Here is a 25,547-nt window from a genome sequence, read left to right as displayed (position 1 = left end):
TAACAACAAATGGAAGTACGCGCGCACATACGCGCGCGCGCGCGCACCACTGCAAGGGGTGTCAAGTGCAGCGTAATAAAGTAATGGATCAAAGGGCTTGCCAAAGTCTCGAAAATAAATGAACGCATCACTCACATACGCCCCCGCATACAGTAAGTCTTGTCTCCCGCCCCTCACATGACTAAGTGAATAGTTGTGATCGATCAACCTGTCCATTCGAGTGCATGCATCTCGTGTTTTTGCTCTATGCGTCTGCTCTCCTTCCATCTGTTCTCACTTCCTTATTCGAGCTTGAGGGATTTAGCTTTTGAGTGAGATAATGCAAGTGAAGCCGCACCTGAACATAGATGATTTCCCATTGACATCATAATATAACATAATGTATACACAGGGTTGGGAGGGTTACTTTTAAAATGTAATCCGTTAGTTACAAGTTACCTGCTAAAACATTTAGTTAGTAACGTAATCCAAGTACCATCATATTAAAGTAATGTAACTGGATTTATTTTGGATTACTCCAATATTGAGTATGCTCATGAAGACAAAATAAAAATAAATATCACCACAATATATATTCTATACAATGTGCCCCTGCTATTTACGGGTGATAGGGACCCGGGCAGCTTACAAATAGCAAAAATCCTTCTGTAATTAAAAAGCATGTGTGACATCAACTGCAAAATGAACTTTGATCCCAGTCACAAGTTTCGCCGTGTATATGTTGTGTATGATGTTTAAATAGTGAATTGGTGGGAGGAAGATTTGTTTGAAAGGTGTAACTCACATTATGGTTGTAGGCTAGCGGGCTATCTAGCAAGAAGCTACAGCGTGTAGCATGCCGCTGGACTCTTAGCTCAAACTTTCGCTCCGAGTAAGTTCCAGTGAATACCGGTCGCCATTTCCTCCTCCCGTCCGTGAAGCTTTTTCAAACTGCCCGCGTGTGGAGGACGTGACTATTCAGTTCGTTCGTTCCCACCTCCCCGACATGTAGCAACGGTCTTACTAGCGCGGGCGTGCATGCGCTCTCTCTCGCTCTGTCTCTCTCTCTGTCTCTCTCTCTCTCTCTCTCTCTCTCTCTCTCTCTCTCTCTCTCTCTCGCCCTCTTTCACACTCTCTCTCATCGTAGGAATTGTAATCCCTCAAAGTAATCCCCATTTTTAATAAATGTACCTATAATCTGATTACATGTTTTTTCCTGTAACTGTAATGGAATAGTTTAAAAAAAATTGCAATCTGATTACGTAACGGCATGTAACATGTATTCCGTTACTCCCCAAGCCTGTATACATGCATATGATGAGTGGTAAAAAAAAAAGAAGAAGGACGTAGCGTAGTTGTGGAGGCCATTAGAGATGCCTATTAATCGTGTGTTTATCTTCGCCACTTGAACAAGAGTACATGGACACTCTCATTATGTTTTAAAAGTCACTCACTCCATCTGACCTGCCAGGTTAAAAGGATACTTGACGCATTGAGACATTTTTTGCAGTAAAAAGTTTATATTTTGTACAGAATTATTTTTCTTGTACAGTGAATACCTTTAAAAACACATTTTCCCTCTTGCTGTCGACTGAAGATGACATCATCTGTGCTCACCTGTTTTCTGGGTTTGGTCAGCAAACTGAGCCATGATTGGTCGTTTTCTGTTTGCTGAGCACAAGTGGCAAAATTAGTTTTTAGAGGTGTTAATTGTTCATGAAAAATTATGAAGGTATCGCATTAACTCATTCACTGCCATTGACGGCTATAGACGTCAAAAAGCCATTTGAACTATTTCTATTAGTTTCACATTTTTTCCACTTTTGTAACAAGAGTATGAAAACCTAGAAAAAAATGTGTTGTACATTTAGAACAGATATAAAATTTGTAATTAATCTTGAGTTAACTAGTGATGTCATTTGATTAAATACAATTAAAAAAAAAGAATCGCCTGGTGCCCCTAATAAAAAAAAAGAAAAGGAAAGATTATTAAAAATTAGGGGCGTCAGACATTTACATTTTTAAATTGTAATTAATCGCATGACTTCAATAGTTAACTCATGATTAACCAAAAAATGTATATCCGTTCTAAATGTACAATTAAAAAAACTATAGGTTGTCACACTCCAAAAAATGTGAAACTAATAGAAATAGTTCAAATGAATTTTTGACGTCTATAGCCGTCAATGACAGTGAATGAAATAGACAAAATATTTTCTTATTACTGTTGAAAATGGCTTGATTATTAATTGATTGAATTTTGTGATCGTTTTTTAAATTTGTATGGCAATAATGTGGCTTTAGTTTAAAGTTTATTTCCCAAATGTGTTTCATTTTCATCTGTTCTCGTTTTGCGCCAGGCACATGTCAGAGCGACTGCTAATCGAGTAAGAGTGGAGAAAGCGGTGCTGGTGCATTAATGGAGTGAAAGAATAAAAAATTTACCCGCTGAGTTCTCTTCTTTGATTCAATGCCAATTTTAGCCAATCTTTTTTCCCGCCAGTTAATCTCAATTCCGTTATTTCAACAGATTTCTGCTTCTGTCCCTGTTCCCTTTTTAATTGCGCTCTAACTCTGATCTTGCCGTTCCTCGTTTTCTCACACTGACTTTGTCCCTCTTTTCTTCTCTCTCTCTCTGCTATTGTCTCCTTTCTTTGTGTCTCGCGTTCTCGCTCCTCTCTCTCTGTGTCTCTATCGCTCTCTCCCCCGTTACGTGTGCTGTTTAGCTGCGCTTAGCTTCACCTGTCAGCTCGGATCAGAGCTGTGGAGCAGCAACATGACAAACTGCCCTCTGATTCACTCACACACTCGCAGATAACACACACACACCCACACACACACACACACGCACCCCCCACGCACACGCGCGCACGCACGCCCCCCCCCCCCCCCCCCCACACACACACACTTGTAGCATCTTCAGCCCTTCCTGGCTTTCTTTGCCTGGTTTATTGCTGAGTGTGGACGCATGGCATGCATACATTTATAATGATCTACATATAGTATCTCACAATGATTTGTTGACAAATAGTTCAAGCTGCTCTGTGTAAAATTAGGGATAGACCGATAATCGGCCCGGCAGATAATCATTTATGAATATCGGCATCGGCCTCTTTTTTTGTTTTGATGGCCGATATATTAAAAACTGTTATTTTTGCTCCGATATGCGCTTTTCTCCCCCGTCTGCTTTGAGTCAGTGGCTGTTGACTCCCTGCAGCACTGTGGCTAACCTAATAGTCGTTTTTTAGCGGCTATTTGGGAGTTATCCCAGGGTTAGCGTGTGTGTGTGAACAGTTAGCCCACGAGCTAACAGTTAGCTCGTGAATTAGCAGCTATTTGGGAGTTAGCAAGCGACTGAATGGCTAGCTGGTTAGCTCGCAAATTAACGGCTATTAGGTTAGCCCGTGAGCTAACAGTTAGCTCGCGGGCTAACCTAATAGCCGTTTTTTTAGCGGCTATTTGGGAGTTATCCCAGGGTTAGCGTGTGTGTGTGAACAGTTAGCCCGCGAATTAGTGGCTATTTGGGAGTTGGCATTATAGTTGGTGCATAAGCTGATGGCAAACAAAAAATAAACATGTGCTTAAAGGCATTTAAGCAGTGAAGTGCTGGAGTTTTAATTATTTAATTATTAAAATTTTTGACACCAACTTTTTTTTCCCCTTGCAAATGTATATTGGCTAGTATTGGTTATCGGCCTCCCTGACTACCGATAATCGGTATCGGCCCTGAAAAAAGCATATTGGTCTATCTCTACCCAAAATATCTTCACAATAGCCTTTTTGACCATCTATGACTGAAACATTTTCCAATTAGTAGATTAACACCTTAGCTGTTCACAATGGGTACTCCTGAAAGCCTCTGGCCAATAGTTTTCAGACTGTATTCGGGTTTGAATTTACCGCCCTTTGTCTGCAGATGTAACGTCATGTGCCACTTTGATAAGCGTTGATTTAAGTTGTCTGTGATCACTCCCACAGTGCTGCAGGACTCCCACTGATAGATCTGATGGCTTGCGCTCTTTTTTAAATCAGTCTCGAAAATAGAGCCCCCTGTATTAAGATGGTCTCGTTTAACAAAGCTCCCCAATCCCCCCCAAAAGCAAAACACGTGCCAAAGTTAAGGTCTGGCCTTTCCACATGATAAAATTTGACCTCCAAGTTGTGTGACCTTGAATTTGGAGGTGTCTTTTCAAAACAACAAATTGTATTTTTAGAAGCTGATTTTCTTTTCTTTATACTCTAACGTGCTAACAAACAGATTGGTATTAACGCTTCATTAATTAAGGACGTCGTGTTTTAATTAGCTATCTTTTCCCATGTGCCTCCTTCATTATCTTCTTTTGTCCCTCTTGTAAACTGCCATTGTGGTCTACTATATGTTTCTTATCTTTCAAACTATTACCCAGGCCCATTCTGTCAGTGCATTATATGATAAAACGGCTTTGCCAGCTTTTAAGAAATGTGATTGCCCATTCCTAATGTGTAATTGTACGTTCACTTCATTTATCAACTCAAAAATTAATTATGCATAAGTTGGGTGTGCTTATGTCGTCCAGTTTAGTGCCGACGGAGATTATAAATGGGCTTTTGTGGAGGTCTGCTCTTTAACCATCTTTCAACATGTGCTTGCCCTTTTATATGCTGCTGACGTAAACAAAGCATTCCAATATCTCACTGGAAAAATGAGACAGACATGCATCAAGGCAACGAAATAGGATCTTCATAATGTTCCTATAGCTGTCGGTGAGAGGAAAACCCCATAAATCCACTTAATGGCTGCAGCTCGGCTAGTTGGAAGCTCATCACGTAAAGGGACATGGGGAGCTGGGGGAAAATAGTGAGAGACAGATGGCGGCACAAAGAGATTTACAGGCAAAGTGAACAGTAAACAACAGCTCATGATACACCCAGTGCTTGTGAGAATGTGTAAATGCCGTGGCACATACTGTACGAGTGAAGATGTAACACGTGCACACACGCACACACACTGGATCACTCAATCAGGTACAGTATTCAGTTATATTGTTCATTCATTGAGTGCCCCTGGACAATAATTATAATCGTCCACCTTAATGAGCTTCTAGCTTTATTCACAAGCACCCAACAGTAGGTGCTCTTGATTACAATTCAAAATCAGACCAACAAAGAGATGATTTTTTTACATCAAGTAGCACCTAAAAAAATACTTAACTCTAATTATCCATAATGAGCAACATTAAAGTACAGTATAGTGTAATAGGCCTACGTTGTGTATTTCATTAACACCGTAAGATTATAATGTGAATCAATATAGGAAAGTAAAATTCAGTTCAAATGTTCTGCACATTAATGTTAAACAAAAAAAAAATCAAAATTAATCTTCTATTTTTAAGATTAAATGCAAATATATTGAACCATTAGTGGGACATGTACCAGACTTTGTGACACATTTTAATTGTATATTTTCACTAAATGCAAGACATTATACATCATTTACTTCCTAACATCTCAAAACTGTGAGCATGGCTTTGTTACTATGCAGAAGAACTGACCTCCATTCTCAAGTCTGAAGTCAACCAGCATCCATCACTTGTGTTCAACCTCGGGGGTTGTACTGTACGTTGCCGCACACTGTTAGTTGAACTGCAGCTATTTTCTCTAGTTTTCTTCACATAATACATCACCAAGAAAATATTACAGGATTATTTGTGAAGAATTACATAAAAACAAGACTGTGTAAATGAGCCAAAACATATATAATAAATAATCATGAGAATGAGAAAAAAATCATAATCGTCATAATATTGCATTAAATTGCAAGCGCCTTTCAAAGCACCCAAGTTCGCTACAACCAAACTACCTACTATGAGCCATATTGTTACTTAGAAGCCTAACAAACAATTCAGTGCTATTTTTCAGTTTATATGTTTTTGTTTGTGGGTTCAGATGGCGCTATTCAAAGGCTGTGTTGCCCCCCCCCCCCCTCCTAAATGAAAGCAGTTAACATCTGTTAGAACATCCACTGCCTTTGAGCCACAATGTGTGTTCAGCATATAGAGAGGCCTGCATCCTTCTTAAGATTTATCACGCTCATTTGTGCAAAGAGAGGCAGGAGCGGTTGAATGTGGCTAGAATGTCAATGCTAAGGGATGAACAAACAGGTGAACGGACAACTGAGAAATGCCACTCGAGAGAGTCCAGACCTTCACCAAGGTTGAACAGTGAGAAAAAAAATGTGTAGTGTCATCCCGATTGGTGGAATAAAAGATAAGTGTTAAAAAATATACTTTTTTTTCTGCTTAGCAGTTAAAAAGGTTTAGGATTATTATTTATTAACTCATTCACTGCCATTGCCAGCAATAGATGTCAACAATTAATTTGAATTATTTCTATTAGTTTCAAAAAAAAATTCATTTTTGTTAACAAGAGTATGAAAGCCTAGAATTTTTTTTGAATCGCCTGATGCCTCTAATTTTTAATAATCTTTTCTTTTAAATGTTTTGTCAAATTTTTAATAATCTTAAGATTATTAAAAATTAGGGGTGTCAGGCGATTCAAAATTTTAATCGTAATTAATCGCATGACTGCACCAGTTAACTCACGATTAAGCACAAATTTTATATCTGTTCTAATACAATAAAAAAAATTGTAGGTATTCATACTCTTGTTAACAAAAGTGGGAAAAATGTTAAACTAATAATAATAGTTCAAATTAATTTTTGACGTCTATAGCCGTCGATGGCAGTGAATGAGATAATATATGCCAGACCAATGGGGTGGCCACATTGGCCAAAACTTTAGGTATACCTTGCAAACTGAACAGGAAGTGACCTGGATATGCTCCAAAATGAATAGGAAGTGACCTGAAAGTATCATAGAGGGTGAAATATCTTGAACACATCATTACTGCCTATATAGCAGATGATGATGATATCTACAGGCAATGTAGGATATTGTATGCCCAGGCTAATACACTACTGCGTAAGTTTGACTCATGTTCTGATGATGTAAAGTTGTTCCTGTTCAAATCAGATTGTACACCTTTGGCAGAATTATAAAAAAAGCAAGTATTTATAGGCTTCAGGTGGCCACGATGGACTAGTGCAACTGAGATGTTTGGACACTTTGCAAGCTGTACTAAGAACTTTAATGTATAGTTTTATTGGTAGACTGGAAAAGTCTCAAATTGAAATTTTGGTGTCACTCACGAATAGTGGATGTAGTGCAATTCGCTACCAGTCAAACATATGGTATGCCTGTCTTCTTAATGTGCAACTGTATTTTTTTTATTTTTTTATCTTTTTATGTTTTGTATGTTTTTTTTGCTTGTTTTGTTTGTTTTTAAGAGTGGACCCTGAGTCTGGAATAAACTGAATTGAATTGAATTGAATATCACAAAATTAGCACAAAGTACCCCAGATTGAACAGGAAGTGACAAAAATCACCTCAAAATCCACAGTAAGATAAGATAAGATTCAGAACTATACAATTTGTTTTCTACCGGTAGAATAGTTCGAAATTTGTATTTATTATTTGGAAAATTGTTTGTTTGTTTGTCCGTAAGTAGGGCCTTGATACGCAGTTGATACACTTGATCCAAAGTCAGGAGGTCGTGTCCGGGCATCTTATATGTGCCGTCTGATTAATGTATAAAACCACCGACGTAAAGTTACAGCCACTGGGGTTGGTGGGCCATCATGGCATTTGATCATATTGATTGGCTGTTAGCTAGCAAAACAACGCACGGTGCAAGAACATAAAGTGACCATACATCCATTTTTTTAACCGCTTGTCCTCACAAGGGCCGCTGGAGCCTATCCCAGCTACCTTCGGGCAGTAGGCGGGGTACACCCTGAACTTAAAGTAACCAGTGTGGATAAACAGTAAGCGCTGGAAAGCATTTACAATTTCGCTTATTGGCTGACGTCAGATTGTAGTATACAGGCCATAAATATGCAGGATCCTTTGTGGTTCAAGGACAATTATCTACAGTGCCTTGCAAAAGTATTCATCCCCCTTGAGTTTTTCAACATTTTGGCACGGTACGACCACAAAAATAACTATATTTCATTGAAATTTTATGTGGAAGTTAAACACAAAGTAGCAAAAAATAAATAAAAAATTTCACAAATGCTCTCCATCTAACCTAGCTGGGCTGGATGTTTTGCAAGGAGGAATGGGCAAACAAAAGTGCAAAACTGATAAAGACATACCCCAAAAGACTGTAAATAATTGCAGCAAAAGGGGGTTTGACAAAGTATTAATTCAGTGGGGGTCAATACTTTTGCACACCCTACTTTTCAGTTTTTTAGTTGTAAAACCAGTTTGAAATAAGATATCCCCTTTTTTCACTTCATGATTGTGTGCTACTTTGTGTTTAATGTTCACATTCAATTTAAATGAAATGTATCTATGTTTGTGGTCGTACCATGACAAAATGTTGAAAAACAAGACACAATGCCCCACTTTCTGCGTTGTGCTGCATTTTCCGAGTCACCATATGCTGTCCTTATTCCCTTGTCTTTCATGATGCTTATTTGTCTTCCGCAGTTTCTCAAGCCGGCTGTCTGGCTTATTTCCTACCGTCTATCTTTTAACAGCCAGGTCAGATATACAAGGCTAGATTTATTGGTTATGCTGGGAACAGGTGCTTTTTGAAGCTTGTTTTTGGAGGACAGTCTGCATAAAATGGAATAATCAATACAAGGCGCTTGCTACTATTAAGTTGAATCATTCGTCAAATAATTATTGGATTCATGAATTAAAAACACTGTAATTCACATATGCCATGTTTGGGTACCGACCAATGGATGCAGATGTTTGAGTGAAGAATGAGGAAGTGAAAATGGGAAACAAGGTGATGGATTACAAAAAAAATGTGTGGCGAGATGGAAGAGGCAAGTTGAATTTTGACCATCATGGCTGATTCTTCCAAATGAGGATGCTCACCATGTTATTCCACGGCAGTCCACAGGAGGAAAGCTATTGTTCCCATTCTATCTCAATTCAGTCTTTTTCTTGCTTTGCTTCTTTTTTTCCCTTCTGCCGGTGAGAGACTTGACATTGAGATATATTGACTTACTTAGAATGCAAAGAAAGAGTGTTAGTTTCCTCTTAGTAAAAAGGAAGCAGTGCACTTCCCAATAGGTATTTTGGACATGACCATTGGAAAGAAAAGCCTGTGTCATTTGGAAGAATGATGGTGTCTACGCTGCAAAAGTGCTTGTGCAATATTGTCGTTCTCAATGGTTTTGAGTCGCACCAGCATTGACAAACAATGCGTATTACCTCAGCTGCTCTAGCCAACATATTTGGAATTGGCAGCAAACATGCTGTCGCTGCCACTTTCATCCCCAAAAACTAAGTAGGGAGAAGAAAATGGGACAAAGTGGCAGAGAAAGTGCAGAAATGATCAAACAGACAACAAGGGTGGAACGAGAAGAATGGATGGCTACCCAGCGCAGGAAGGGGGATGAAAGAAGAGAGCAAAGTGAAAGATGTGAATTCCCCCTATTCTCTTTTCTTTCCACTCTGCTATGGCACAACAATTTGAGCTGGCGTAGGTATTGTTGAATAGTGGATAAGTATGCAGATAACAGGAACATGAAGGTTGGAAAGAGGCTGAATTGCTTCATTGACTTTAGTTAGTAGGAATGAAAAGACAGAAAAAACGTATTTTTTGATTTTTTTTTTAGGACTGGCTAATTAAAGTAAAGGTATCAAGATGTAAGAAAACACTATCTAATTAGGATTGGACCGGATTAAAGGAATGTGGATTGCAACTCAAAACACACTTAAAATAATGATGAGTAAGCAACTTGACATTTAACAAAAAGAAACTACTCATCTTTCTTATTACGGGAGGCTGTTGCTTTTAGGATATATGTGTCATCATTCAGCTTTGTGAGGCTCACTTTGGGATAAAAAAAAAGAAGCGGAGACATGAAATGGTGCATTTAAAAAAGTCCTGCCACACTTGAAGGTTGATAGCTGCTGCAAATATCTCGTCATGAAATTATTTGTGATACGTGATGGTTAAAAGAGGAAAGATTTAGGCAAATATTTGTGGAAATGATGTTCTGTCATAGTATTACAAAGTATGATGCAAATCATGAAAACGCAAAATGAGGGAAACCACCTTTGAAATCGGTCTGGCTGTTTTTCCAATGAATAGGCACGTAACCTACAGGTAAGTGTTGTTTTCATTCCTCATCTTAGCTAAATTTCCTTTCCTGTCCTATCGAGTGAGATTAGCCAGAAGTGCTTGGAGGATAGGATCTTTCGAATTCTAAAAATAGTTATTAAAGGTTCTTGGATGCAACCTTTAAGCCACCTTTAGCAAGGTCAATTATCAGAGTTGGGCAGCGAGGGCCGGAGTCCTACAGGTTTTGCATGTTTCCCTTCTCCAACACAGCTGATATATGATCAGCTCATCAGCAAGCTCTGCATAAGCCTGATAATGATCCTGTTGATTGGAATCAGCTTGTGTTGGAAGTGAGAACAACAACTTTATATATATATATATTTTTTTTTAATAAATCAATGAAAAACATAATTAGTGATCCTTCACAATAATCACAATTTATATTTGCATATTATTTTTTATTTTTAAGCTAATATTGTGCACTCCACTCCCCACTTACCAGCTTACTAAGAAATGTAGATAGATAGATGCATGGACAGACTCGAAGCTACATATATGGCACATAGACAGTCATAATGCTTGCCGCTGTGCACGCTCCAGCAAGCAGCTCCATGTAAACTGTTGATTTTCAGTCAGTGCGACTTGTAGCCAGTGTCAGTCTCTTCGGGAACAAGACATTTATCAGCATCACTGGAGTGCAAGTGGAACCCACGTTGGACACCACGTTCACGAAGGTGACCCGGACACGTATAGTACATACAAGTCGACCCAAGACTCACTCCAACAAAACAACCATTCGCATCAAGTAAGCGAGAATTCACAAAATTCACACAGTCTTAAATATATTGCAGTGTTTGTGAATGTTGAAAAATCGAAAGATGATATCATGATAATATGTGAATAGCTGGTGGATTTCCCAAGCAATATACAGTATATGTATACATTAACGTATAGTGAGGTGGAAAGAGTACATATAAATTCAGATTTAATTTCAGCAGTTATACACATTCTACTTTGCATTTGTATTTAACTTGAAGTAGGGGAGCTAAATCCCCTAATGCTATATAGTATGGTTGCAGTCCATAAAAACAACATATTTGCTGTATATTTTATCATTTATTTTTTACGTTGCACATAAGTAATATGACCACATGGATCATATAAATACTATCCTTTTACAGTGCTATATGAATATTTGACCATCTGTCATGCACGGGTGGCCAGAGATTAGAAACATGCAATGGTTTCCACGTGAAGAGCTGACGGAAGAGGAGGAAATGGACAGCTGACAGGAATGAGATGAGATGAAGGCAAAAAATAAAAAAAAGAGAGTTAAAAGCAAGATACAAATGGCATCCTTTGCGGGACGGAACCATAGAGTACTAAAAAAGTGAAAATGGAGCACAGGAGCCCTTTAAATGCAGACACTGGCAATCATTGGTTAAGTTGAGGTGCCTCGACCAACAGCCTGTGGACTGGGTTTAATCAATTCATCACAAAGAACTGGCCTCATGTTGGACCGTATGTTTTTTCTCACTTTGTGACATTTTTCTTTCTGTTATATTGGAGTAACATTTGAAGACTGATTCAATTTATTATATGCTGTATATTTTTGGTTTTGATTAATATCATCAATTGAAGTTTGCCATGTATTTTTTGCAGCGAATTAATCAGACCATGCCATTTTCAAGCAGTGGTCAGCAGTGACAAGTGTGAGAACGACAGTGGCTTAGCTCAATTTTCATCATTTGCAAGAGAGTGAGTTTTCAGTTTGATAGCTGCGATGAAATCTGGCGGCTTTATATCTTGGTGATTTATATGGCAATGATTAGTTCTTCTAGATACTCGTTCTTACAGAAAATGAGGTTTCCTCTGATTTTAATTTATTCTGAACGTCTGTCAAAACTATTAAGATTTCATGAACAATGATGAAAAATGTTTACTTTTACTATCATGCAGAAGCACTGGCAAGCAAACTCAAGAATGACTTACTTTTAGAGTCTTTTATCACTCTCGAACCTCACTTTCTGAGATGTTTTTTTTTCCCCGGAAAGAGAAGACTGGTTTGGTTTCGGAAATGAGATTTGGCCCATATTGAATTGTTGAATCCTAAAAATTCTTGCAAAATGTGAACTTAGCCTTAATTGAAGTCGGTATTCATGGTAAAAATATGCCTTTTCTCTATTCCCTTTTGCGCTTAAATTAAAAGTTCAGTTCCTTGTTTGTCTTCTGCTTTTCTGCTATACTTCATTCCCCCATTAGACGGGTGTACCCTTTCCAGTGGATAAGGAAGCCAACGCAACATGTTTTTCAGTTGTGCATCACTCAATCCAACATGTTTTAAAGAAAATGCAATGGGAATGTTCAACTGACTTCACTTATTTCAAGAAGCACACTTTCAGCAATTTGGAGAAAAGAGAATGACATTTTAATCCAGAAATAATTACTAACTAATAATTAATCGAAAGCAGTCTGTGAATTTCTCTGACGGATTTAGTAAGCGCTTCCTGACAATTGTTTGTCCCTGGTGTGGATGTGTTTTGAAGAGGGGGTAAGGAACATCACAGGATGGAAATAATCATTATCATCCGCCCCCAAATCCCTGCAGGAGGATGAAGAAATTATTATCAAATCTGTATTATATTCAAAATGTGGGAATCAATTTTCTCAACTGTTGCACCATCAAATAATGTTTTCGAACTGAGACTTGTGCATGCTGGGAAATTGATTTAACGAGTTGTTTTTCTGAAATAACACCAACTGGTTTTGATCTGTCAATTGTCTTTATTTTCTCATTCATTTTCTCACTGTTTCCTTGCCTTCTTACACGCATGTCATCCAAAATCATTGTTGTACATTCAAAGTTGATTAGAATCAGATCTAATTCCACTGGTAACTTTGAGTACCGTGCTTCCAAGCCGTGCTGCTCAGCACGTGCGCTGAGACTCAAGATGTGGCTGTAACCGTTTGAGAAAAGCGGAGCTGTGCGAGCGCTGTAAACACCTGTCACGCGCGATGATGAAAAGTGCCACTGCGGCTGAACAATAAAGGAAATAGAAAGCAGTGAGGATGAAATACAATACAGTAAAGCAATAGAATGGCCCATGGAAATGGCTCTTTGCATCCCCTGTGACTCATTCAATTGGTTGTGCCCTTGAACGCAAAGCTCTTCTGGGGAATAACTTATGATGAGTTGGGTAATGCTATTAAAAGGAAAGAGAGAGACATTACACTATTGGGTGCGTTTGTGTGTGACGATGTAAATACCAATAGATTCAAACACAAAGTTGTTCCCCAAACAAAGGAAAAAAAGAACAAAGGCATGGCTGTTTAATAATAGTGATATACAAAATCATACAATCCCCCGTGAGCAGAACTGCTTGCTTCATAGCAGGCCGAGGTCAAATTAATCTGGTATTTGTTTAATATGTGATAAACATTTATTTTAACGATGGGACAAACACAACTAAATATGTCTTTGCACAATCACATTCCTTTGCTCATACTCAAGAGGGTTTTGATGTGACAAAACATACTGTCATAATTCTATTTTTGTTTTGTGTGTGTTGTAACACTAAGGGCTTGATTTTCGTAGACACATCTGCGGCAGAGCACAAATGCCGACCGATCATGATTTTTTTATGATGAGCGCATGGCTCGCTGTGTGTGTTTGCAGTTTCGGCCGTCTCTGCCAAGTTGGGTGTGCTGGTGTAGCATAATGCTACGTTCAGACTAACAGTCGGTTGAAGCGGTTGTGTGCGGTTGTGTGCAGAACTAGCTTGACCGTCGCAGTTTGCAGGCACCCGTGTACCGGGACCGGGCCAAAAAGATGATTGCTTGGAGGAAGAAGCGTGGAGGTCGGCATATCTGGTGAGTTTGTTTAATTGTTGAAGTGTGAAGCAAGCTAGCAATGCTAAAGTTAGCGCCACTTACCGAAGCTCTTCCTCCGTTGCGGCACGGAGCGAAACAAATTCCATTGAGAAACCCGCGAACAAACACGCGCGAGACCAGCGTAGCTTCGCGATATTTCGATAGTAGCATAAGGATGGCGGTTGGAGAAGTCCCTGAAGGACAGACAATTTTGTGGCAGTAAGTTGATGTCAACTTCGAAGTGCCAGTACAGGGTTGACAGTTGGTTATCATTCACAAATATGTGAACAGCAGGCTTCAAACCCTATTAATTACTGTAGTAATCAATTAATTGAATGCATTATTATTATGAATATTATAATTATCATCACCATAATTATCATCAATATTATATTTTTTAAATCATCCCACTTTGATTAGCCATAATTGAAGTTGACCGTGACCACTCCCACAGCGGCACAGCCCTCAATCTCTCAGATTCGTTGGCCTGCACTCATGTGCAAAAAGACCAGCACCGGGTCTAACCTGCCCGAGCGCAGGATTTTCACCATTCCTGAAAATAAGAACCTTAGTTGTAAAACATGCTCTCCCTCTTTGTCTCTTCTTTTAAACTATAAACCACAGGTGTCAAATCCTCGAGGGCCGCAGTCCTGCAGGTTGTGGAGGTTTCCCTCTTCCAACACAAGCTGATTTTAATCAGCAGGATCGTTATCAGGTTTATGCAGAGCTTGCTGATGAGCTGATCATATATCACCTGTGTTGGAGAACGGAAACATCCAAAACCTGTAGGACTACGGCCCTCCAGGACCGGAGTTTGACACCTATGCTATAAACCCTTAAACAAGTAATTTTCTTTACCACTTCTCCGTTTGGGTTGCAAGTGAGCTGAAACACAAATACTCCAATCAAATTATTGTTTTTTAGGTGCTGTACTTTCAAGTTTTTAAACAAGTATTTCAAGAGTTACTTGTTAACTAGTTCGAAAAATATTTGGTGTATTACTTCCCTTGACTGAATCATGTATCAAAGGATGCGATTTATTTTTAATGTTGCTTTGCAGCAGTATCAGGCACGCCAACAGACAGATGACGAGCAAAACAAAAACAACCTCTTGGGAGATGAGGGGAAGTGCATTGGAGGGGACACGCAGGGAGTAATGCACAGCTGTAATGAGAGAGGGCGTGTGCGTGCGCGTGTGTTTGTGTGGTGCTGAACCTCAGTGTGTTTTGAGCTGTACATCATTGCACCACTGACTGTTGTGATTGCCTGACCCAAGGTTTCGCCGCATTACCACCTTAACAGCTTTGTGGCTAGATTTATTTTGTCTAGTACGTGGTACAAATGCACACACGCGCGCGCATGCACGCCGACTAACACACCCTTTCTTGATCGCAGCTGGGAGGAAGTGTCTAACAATCAAAAGATGAGAGTGAATTTGAAATGCGGTTGGCATGCAAAGATGAGCTCATCTTTTCTGGACCTAAACAGATTTCCAATATCTGATGTCAAGCCCAACATCTTATACAAGGTCTTGATGGTGAACCGGGACTTGGACATTCCCTGTGCTTGAGTGGGTTCTTTCTAGATACCCCAGCTTCCTCCCACTATCCAAAAAGAGTCATTATTATTATCATTATAACATTCAATACAGTTCCCAGGTGTCCAAGTAGCCGCACATGTGACATGCTTCCATATGTCCCGAGGATAACGAATTACAACACACTTAACATCCACTTCAAAGGGAGCAATCCTGTCTCATGCAAATGAAACACAGTTCACCCCTCCCCCTATTTTGCAGGGCTAATGCTGTGCATGGCTTTCGTTAGTGTGGGAAGGTGGCTACTTGTGGATGTCCGAATCTAAAAAAGCAAATGCGAAGCACAAACAGGTCCACTAAAAGACAGCTCTGACATTTTTTTAATCATGGGAGCAGAACTTTATTACCAAGGCACCAAATTACACTTGCTAATAAGTGTAGTGGATCTGTGCATGTGGCAAATGCAGTGGACACATCGCTAAGCACAAATACACCCCACCCCGAGTTGATAACTTTTCTGAACATTCAAGTATTGGATATGCCGTTCATTAAAAGCTAATGCTTATATTGCTGTTGATGAGCATTCAACAAAAAATAATACAGTAGACTAGAGTAACGCATACTCTGCCTAGCGATTGACTTTGACTAAGTGTTTTAGACAGTCTGGTCTGCCAGATGCTTGAAAGTGAAGGATCTTCTCCTAGCCTAGCGGCCAGTTATGGGCAGAGAAACTCGGTATTCTGTAAATTACACGATATCAAGAAAATAATTAAGCTTTTACCGTTTTTTTTATAATTTCACACTTGATGCAGGCACTCCAGGGACCCAACAATTTACGTACAAGCAATTAAAAAGTCACTTTTTTAACTGAAAATGGATCAAAACAATCATGGCCGCAAGTTTACAAGACAACAGCAATGTGGAGCCTGTAAACTTTTAAAGACATGTCTAAGAGTTATGTTTTTGGCAGAGATTTATAAAAAATAGTGTTGCATATTGATTAGTGTCTTTTTCGTAATTATTGTAACAATTTGTTCCCATAATATTGTCACATAAATGACTATCATTAATAAAAATATATTATAATAGCAGTCATAACTTGAGCAAATGCCTTATTTCAGAAGTGTGTTTCAATCTGGTAGTTGACTAGCTCTCGGGTTCAAAAAGGTTGGTGACCCCTGATCTAGTGTGGTACGCAAGAGAATCACTGCCAAGGTACTATTGAGTCATATTTACTTTTTTTAGTGCGCTATATTTGCATGTAATCCTTAAATTGCTGCTTTCATTGATGTAAAAAAAATAATTCAAACTTTTAAGTGCAATGTATTTTAAATTAATTAGTGAGTTGTTTTTATATTGTTTTATTTTTGTGTATTTAAGTGTTGGGTAATGTTTTAGTGGTTTACACTAATATTGAATCAATTTTTTTAGAAATAAAACATATGTTGTATTTGATGGACACTCAGGCCTTTTACACAATTGTATTTTACTGTTGGTCATGACGCTTGTACATAGAGAGCTAAATATTTCTTGGGTGGTACTTAATAATCTGAGAACCACTGATTCAGTAAAACCAGCAAAGATGCGTAAATATTATTTTTTATTGAAATGTTACATTCACAATGTAGTTGCGATGCAAAGTGTGATGTATATATATATTTATATATATATATATATAAATATATATATATACACACATCACATATATATAGTTAATTTGCATGTGCTAAAAATGGGGATTATTGAGATAACTAAGGAGGGGGAGTTAATTTTGACAGCTAGGTGACTGAAATTCAGAATAATCATCCAAGTAATTGCTTCATTTAAGAAGTTCCCATATCCCATAACATTGGCATGTGCCAAGATCTGCCAGCTTTCATCATGCTACGGGTGTCACAAAGCCGGATTAATGAATGCTGGTGTCCAGTAGTCCTTTCTCTCCATCAGACCCCACGCCACCGTCTTACTCATCTGCGAGTAGGCCGACAGATCTGGTTATGACGGCATTTTAAATTCTCAACACCCAATAGGCTGGCAGCTCACACCCAACACACTGACACACACTCTGTGTCTCTCCCTTGTCCCCACTGTTCTGTGCACTAGAATTAACCGTTGGCTCCTCTCCAGTCACATCCAGTCAATATTCCAGCCATCCAAAAACCAGCCGCTCTCTTTGGATCGTTCACTGGAGGCCAAACATTGGCAGAGTCGCAGTTGTGTCACAGCAATCAATCTAGCACCAATGTGAAATAGCTATACCGCCAGTATGCAAGCAAAACACAACACAAACTCCACATGCACGTTTTGTCCAATTCACACCAAAGTAAAATAACTAAAAGGATGATCATGCAAATGAAAAAAATGACCTACATAGACAGCAGAAGATGGAGGAAGGCGCTTTCATGGTAGACTTTTACATTTTATATTCGATCTTCAGAAGAAAGTCACATCTGACGTTAATGAATGTGCTGACTGAAACTAAACTATGATATTTAACAAATGAAGTTATTCCTACTAACTGTCTCAGCATTGATGTAAAAAAACAACATTGCTTAGCAACAATGCTTCGCTAGTGTACAGTGACTGCTTGTTCAGTGGTATTGTGGTCATTTAAGTTACAGCAACAATGATGAATGCTCTAATTTTGGACCACAATAATGAATCAAGCTAATAATATAGTATCGAAGTCCATTCATGCAAATGTGTGGAATATTTCCATTTAATGAAACCTGCACTGCCACCCTACTTGGCAAAAATGGCAACAGCACATCCCATCTGTGACTTTTGTTGACCCAAAGCACCTTGGCTTGTTTTTTTCTTTGCAAACATGATGACACAGTGAGAATCATTCCTCCTACCTGGAATTGGTCATATCCGCTTGTCCACCTCGACTCTTCTCCAGACCCAACTTGGTGAAAATTCCGATGAGCACCATAATGGCCACCACGCCACAGATAATATAGACGATCATGTGGGTTTGATCGCGGTCCGGTTCCGGGCGGGCCTCCGTTACGGGTTCTGCCGGTTTCCCGGTGTTTGCCCAGACGGGTGTGTCGTAGTTTGAACAGGAAGTCTGATCCAAACTGTGTATTTGGAATTGGCAGCAGAATCGGTAGAAGCAGGAGCCGCAACAAAAGCTGTAGATCCCCGCGTTGCAATTGAACGGTGGGTCCCACTGACCCATGACGTCGTAGTAGCCCCAGCAACGATTAGCGCCGCCTTGTGTTTTATCCTCTGCAGTGTCTGCAGTCGGTGTTGCCAGGGCAGCCTCTGGTAACACTGAGGGCTCAGTTGTCAGGTTACTTGGAGGAGCCTGGGCTGAAACCTGGCCCAAGGGCCGATGATTTAGTCCACTCAGAGAGGTCAAACCAAGAAGAATGGCCACTGAGAAGCTGACCAGCATTGGATGCATGTCGGCAGACATCTTAGGTCCTTGATCTTGATGCCTCAGTGTTGATGTGTAATTGATAGAGCCAACATGAACGAACCTAGGTTTGGAAAAACAAATACATTGTGAAATATCCTCGTCACACAAAAATTCTGTGAGATCATACAACAAGATGCGGTCGCCATGTTGAATTAAAAGCATTCATTTCGAATGGGCCTGTAATAGATATACTCTATATCATACGCTATACATACCACTATTGTGGGAATCTTTTAGCGCTTCTGGCGCCTCATTGACACTAAAGAAATCAATTTCTCATCTTGGTGTGCTCTCATGTATTGTGAATGAGTCCCTTGTGAATACACATTCACATGTTCAGAGTTGATTCTTTTCAGGGGATCTGTTTTGGAAATCAACCATGGTGTTTGAGAAAAACACATTTATTTATGTGTTTATATGTTTCTCCTGTCTGGAATATTTGGATAGTTTGAATTGCGGCCGTGCATGACATCATATGTGATCGTCGGATCCCTCACGAGACATAAATTCAGCAAGAGTCAAAAGTGTAACTCTTGGAGCCCTATATTCAGGCCCATTTATGAATGAAACACTACCACATCCACCATGCACGTCCGCAGCGCACCCATCTGTCTGCCTGTGCCTCAATCAAATCCACCAAAATCACATTACACCACCTGCACCACACAATAGACCACCTTTTAGGTAGTCTAGAATTTAGTCTACTTTTAGTCACCAGATTGCATGCACTAATATGCTAAACTCGACTTGCCCTGGCACGAAAATAAAGATGTGCCCATTTTTAGGCTAAGCGCAGTCGACTTTCTGTTACCAACTTGCCAGATGCACCAGTGACATTGCAACTATGTCCGCCGGAATGCCCGGAGAGGCGCAACAAGCTCCCAAGCATGTTAAACTACACAGAAAAATCGCCAATGTGAGACTTACACTGAGAGTGCTAAATCTAATGCTACAAAAGTGTTTATATGAGCCCACACCAACAAGTGTGACTTTTTTCACACTTACCCAGAGTTACTCCAGCACTGTATAGTGTTAAAAATCTACACTGGTAAACACTGAGGGGTGTTGAAAGTACTCTACACACTACACTTGTCAATGTTAGAAATAAAGCTCAAATTACACTTCATTCTGGTAAATGGTACTTCTTTTACATAGTGTTTTTCCTCCTTAAAAGGCCCTCAAAGCACTTTTGACTTCTGATGACACGGCATCAGGAACAACTTGTGTGTCCAGTATCTTGCTCAAGGATACATTGGCATAGTCACACTGGCCTGGGATCAAACCCGCACTCTCAGGGTTACAAGACAACCACTCTACCACTGAGCCATGCCGCCCCGGCAGCAACAACTGGCTGTATCGCTATTAAAATGTCCACAGCTAGCTGGAAAATGGAAAGTTTCTCCTTCACCGGAAATGAGGGGTGTGGTCAATTTAACACCCAACATCTACACCAACACTCAAGTAAATTTACTCTGACAGTGTAACTTGTTATCCTAACCGTGTTAAAATAACACTGCCTACTGCATACTTGATCGAACACGTGAAATTTAACACTGAACGATTTGCTGTGTAGACTTAAATTGAGATGCGGCCATTTTTGCGCCGAGCGCACGTGCGCCTGCCTGCGAAGATATCGAATTGTACAGTGGGCGCACCTGTGTCCCTGTTACATGCACACGTGTGTTTGTAGGTGAGTGGTCCAAAATAGTGGAAACGTCACCTTTCACAAAGCCATTTGACATCGAGAAGTTGGAATCAAATCCAAATCCGCTGACTTGTAGTGAATCCAGTTTAGAAGCGCTTGCTGGCCACAAATAAACGTGCTTGTCGCATTTCCTGCAATCAGTTTCTCACTTTGCTCAGCCAAAAAACAATGTGTGAACGTGTCTGCTGTCTACAGAAGAAAGGGGGGGGGGGTTCTTCTAAGACTCACAAACAGTCCCAAGCTCCCATCTTGGAGGGGTTCTCAAATCCTGAGACATGCTCGTATTCCTGAGTGGGTAACACATCTGATGAGCGGCGCCAAATCACTTCTGACGTCCCAAGGAAAACTCAGCCGAGTGCGTTGATTCCCACAGGAGTTGTCTGCCTCCTCCACTCCACTCGCTTAACTTGTATCTTTCATCTTCCCGCTGACAATGTCAATGCACAAAGGGTGCACTTTTATTTTAGTGGTTGGCATCTTCTGGCTCTTTCCAATGTTTTATTCTGTTCTCAGTCAACGAGCCAACAGGTAAACGCAGCTGTTCTTTAAAAGAAAACTCTGGGCACTCATCCAGCTGTAATCCTCGGATGACGACTCTCCAGAAGCGCCGTTCCTTTTCACGTGCGGTGTCTTTTCCTCTCACACAAACACACGTGCACACACACTCACAAAGCGCTTCAATTCCCCTGCTGCTCTGTCTTTGTCAGCAGCTGCCAGTGACCACACGGGGAGTCCAGTGGCTTTTTTTGCACCCAGTCCGCTGTTGCTTGACCCCACTCCCCTCCGCCCGCCCCCGAAGCCCTCCTTTTCTGGATCCCACGATCTGTAACAGAGTTTGGACACCAGCTGGGGATTGTCTATTTAGCCTTGTCCGATTTGAGGAGGGAAGGGCGGAGGGGAAGAGAATTGGGATGATGTTGTAATGTTGCGTTTCAATGTCTTAGTTATGCTGCACAAGAGATGCTATTTAAAAAGCCCGTGCTAGATTAATTGAAGGGTTATTTCTTGCTCTATTAAAAAGAAGAAACTCCTTTCCCACTCTTGTCCTCCCGTAAAATAAACCTGATCTGTTTCCAAGCTTTGGACTTTTGTCGAAGCGAACCAAATATCAGCATTAGGTCAAGAGAGACCTGCTCTCTCTCTGCACTTTGAGATGTGCACTGGCACAAGTTTGGCCAAAATGAATTCCCCCAGCTTGTTGCAGAGTGGAGATGCGACAGCCCAAACAGCAGCAGCAGCAGCAGCAGCAGCAGCAGCAGCGTGCCACCATCGGCACATCAAAACATGTCCTGTTTTCAAAGGAAGCCCTCTCGGACTGCAGCAGATGCTCTTTTGTTCTTATTGGGGCGGGTTCAGGTGCAAGTTGGTCAAATTTGCCATTTGCATTATGCGCACCTGAGCAGCAATTGACCCAAAAGACTCTCAAGCCAATAATATGCAACAGTTTTGGGGAAATTGTTGCATATTATTGATCGGAATCAAACAAGAGCTTGTTGTTAATTCTCTCCTTGTCCACCTGCAGCTTCTTTGAAAACAGGCATAATTTGATATATATGTAGAGGAATTTTATATATATATCATATGTATGTGTTTTCACTGTGGGATGCTCCAAACAGAAGTGGGAAGAGACAGGAAAGCCCGGAAGCAGCAAAATGTTTGTTTTTTTCTTTTGATGTCAGTCCATCCTTCGGTCCGTGTGTATTCCTTTATTTGCGCCTTGTTGCCGTCTCACCGATGCGTCCATATCCCGTAACTTGCCGATGCTTCCGCTGCCGTTCTCTTCGGTTCTCTGACAGGACTGGATGACAATATCTCAAACACTCCTCCCTCTTCTGCTCACTCCTCCCTCTCCCACTCACCACCATCTCTCTCTCCCTTTCACACACAGACTTTTGTTAGCAAATGAGCGCAAGGTCTTTCTTGCTGACTCTCCTCCTCTGCCCCCTGCTTTGTATCACTACCACATTTGTCCCAACATTGTCCCACATATTGCTTTGCTCTTCTTTTTTTTTGCCAGCACAATCCCTTGTCCTCTTTTCATTTCATTCCTCCTTTTTCTTTTCCATCCATGCAAACAGTTATCAATGAAGTTTCCGAAATTGCCCGACAGTCCAACGGAAGAAAACAGCGGCAGCAATTGCTAATGTGCAAGCGAACACGTGTGTGAGATGCATGGTCTTAATTACTGCGCTATAATACCTCTGCACAGCCTTGCCTCCATATGAGCTTGTGTGGTGCACGTGTGCTGCTGCAGTCTATTGGGAATGATTTAGGGAACGACATCACAAGGATGGATGGCAGAGGAGAGGGAGACGAGAAGCGGGGAAGAGTGAGATAAACAGAGTAAGAAAAAAAAAACGCTCGTATAGAGGCAGGGTGAGGAGGATGGCAGTGTGCCTGCCAACGAGAGAGAGTGAGAGAGAAGGGGGAGGAGGGAAAGAAGTGAGGAATTATCGCCGGGGAGGGAGGGGGATTAGAAACATGGGAATAGGAAGTGACAGAGGGAGAGTGGGAAGGATGTGGGGAGTGATATATGGGGAGGGCGTGAGGGCAGGTAGTGGAAAAAAAGAGAAAGAGCTTCCTCAAGGGAAAGTGACATATTTGGCCTATAGAGAAAGAGAGACAAATAGAAAGAGTCAGCGGACAATGTATTTCCCTGGACATTCTCTAAGGAAGGAAGGCAGAAAAGGATGGAAAGGCGCATGGCATTTAAATAATATAGTCTGCAGAATTTTCTCAAAAGGAGGCCATTGCTATGACCTTGAGCAAATTATTTTGAAAACAGCATGCTGAATTCATTATGAATGCTTAAAAGATTCTTATAGTAACAAAAGCTGCTCTATGATCCTCGTCTACTTGTTTTAACTACAAAACCATGCATATGTCTGAGATAACATCTCATCTGTAATGATTTCCGGAACAACCGGATAGTGGATCCCACAAACGCAGAGACACAAATGGTGTGGATTGACAAATTTAATTGTACCCAACGGAATTCTACGACACAAAGCGCTGAACGAAGCTAGGAGAAAAACAGTTAACAAAAGTCGCTTGCAAGTATGCAAGGAAAATAAAGTAAGAAAAATACACTCGAGGGCCGTAGAAACGCACAACGCGAATAAGAAAAACCAAAATACAAAACGAGCTATACAAAGCGGATGAACTAAAAGCGACGTGGGAAAAACAACACCTGGATACCAATCACTCAAGCGTAAAGCTGAGGAAACACAAAACTAAGGAGCAAAAAAGGCTCGACGCGTGGTTAACAAACACTCAGGCAATAAGCCGAGGAAACAACAACATAAAACTACGTGTCAAAAGACTCACGTGAGAAACTGGAAACAAGAAACGAACCTAGAGATAGGAAGTCTAAACACGAAGTCAGAATAAAGCTCTTCGGCAAGGACGTGGCAAGGACGTAGCAAGGACGTAGCAAGGACGTAGCAAGGTCAGTACTCCGACAAGGGGTGCCGGCAGTTCCAGTCCTTATAAAGCGTTGATTTGTGAATGAGAAACAAGTGCGGCGCAGGAGGACACGCCCCTCTACTCAATCAGAAACTGAAAAGAAAAAAAACCACAACGCAATGAAAGCACAACCATAACATAAACCTTTTGAGTCACACTGTCACAATCGTGAAACTATCAACTGCACAGCCAATGTAATAATTGATTGATAAAGGAACATTTGTCTTCAATATAGCATTTAAAGCAATAACAAGAATCAGAATCAGCAAGAAAATGGATGGATGGTGAGCTGTCCACCCTCCCTCCCTCAAAAGATGTGAGTGCAGGCCAGGTACACCTCATCCCCATTTGATTGGACTCATTGGACTAGTGTCAGCCAGGGGAGGGGAAATGGGATGCTTTTCTTTCTTTTGTGAGGCAATGCTCATTTGTCAATTGGTCATGTGACTTGTAAGATCAAGTACACTGCTGTGCACTGCTGTGGTGATTAAAGCAACAATAAAGAGCTCGCAAACCTTTTTCCATCTGTTTTTTTTTTTTTTATTATCACCAACTCAGAGGCCACAGCCATCCTCGGCTAGTAAGATGCCACAACAACAAAAATCTTACAGATGGATATTTGCGCCACCCCGGAAGATGCCGGCACCATTATTTCGCCTTTCCGCACGGACATTCATTGGTGACGGACGGCAAAGCGGAGCTAATGTGGCGCGCCTGATGGCGAGGACTTCCTGTATTAAAAACTAACTAGCCAATCTGTAAAATGGTTCATTTCAACTCTTCTCTGAAAAAAATCGGCAATTTATGTTGAACAATTATAACTTTATAGTACGTTTTAGGGATATTTTTGCATTAGATACAGTATCTGCCGTTGTGTTACAGCCATGTGATCATTGTGATGTGTTGTGTGCTGTAATCAACGCACGTACAATCACATAGCTTTAAAGAATACAAAGACACTCACGAGGAATTATTGCGTTCCACGGCGGACATCAATGGGGGAATTACACCCTAGAAGACCCGCAGTCACGAGAGACTCGCCAAAGATTTGTGTCCAGCCGAAAGTAAAGATGAAACTGTGTCTCATGATGAGGACGGTTTCAGCTGCCCTATAGCGAGTAGATGCTAGGGAGCGTCTACAAATGATATGATATGAATGATGAATGACGTGGGACTCAAGTTACCATTTACATACGTCACCCTGGAATGTAATTTGTGGACGCTCCCTAGCCTGGACGGTAAACATCTGTCCAACTTTTACTCACTTGGCCAGCTACATTTGTTGTGTTCAGCGTGCTTATGTGGAGATGCCCCACCCAACAAGGGATGACATGAAACCTGACATGCTGAGGATTTCCCCGATTAGAATTGGCACAGTATTTGTCGAATGAAGACGACATTTTTCTTGCGCATTATGTCAGCAAAATCCCATTCAAATGAA

The 25,547-nt window shown here is 40.6% G+C and overlaps 1 protein-coding gene across 2 annotated transcripts in view; it reads right to left on the bottom strand.

Moving 5' to 3' along the window:
• Window positions 1–25,212, bottom strand: part of LOC147182510 (protein shisa-8) — a 91,054-nt gene extending 65,842 nt beyond the window's left edge. The window contains exons 1-2 of one of the 2 annotated variants that reach the window (XM_086098717.1): window positions 25,071–25,212; window positions 18,368–18,997 (exon numbers count right to left, since the gene is read on the bottom strand). In XM_086098717.1, the coding sequence (XP_085954843.1) occupies window positions 18,368–18,997; window positions 25,071–25,099 (659 nt within the window). In that variant the 5' untranslated portion in view covers window positions 25,100–25,212. Of the gene's footprint in view, window positions 1–18,367; window positions 18,998–20,656; window positions 22,451–25,070 lie in introns of those variants that run through there. The other variant, XM_086098798.1, reaches the window with a different exon arrangement.
• Window positions 25,213–25,547: the final 335 nt, after the last annotated feature.

This window comes from Leptonotus elevatus, chromosome 1 (genome assembly GCF_054856555.1).
Source record: "Leptonotus elevatus isolate MCC_2025b chromosome 1, RoL_Lele_1.0, whole genome shotgun sequence".
NCBI classification, from domain to species: Eukaryota; Metazoa; Chordata; class Actinopteri; order Syngnathiformes; family Syngnathidae; genus Leptonotus; species Leptonotus elevatus.
Note: the sequence above shows the minus strand (reverse complement) of the source record. Positions and strands in the feature narration are given on the sequence as shown.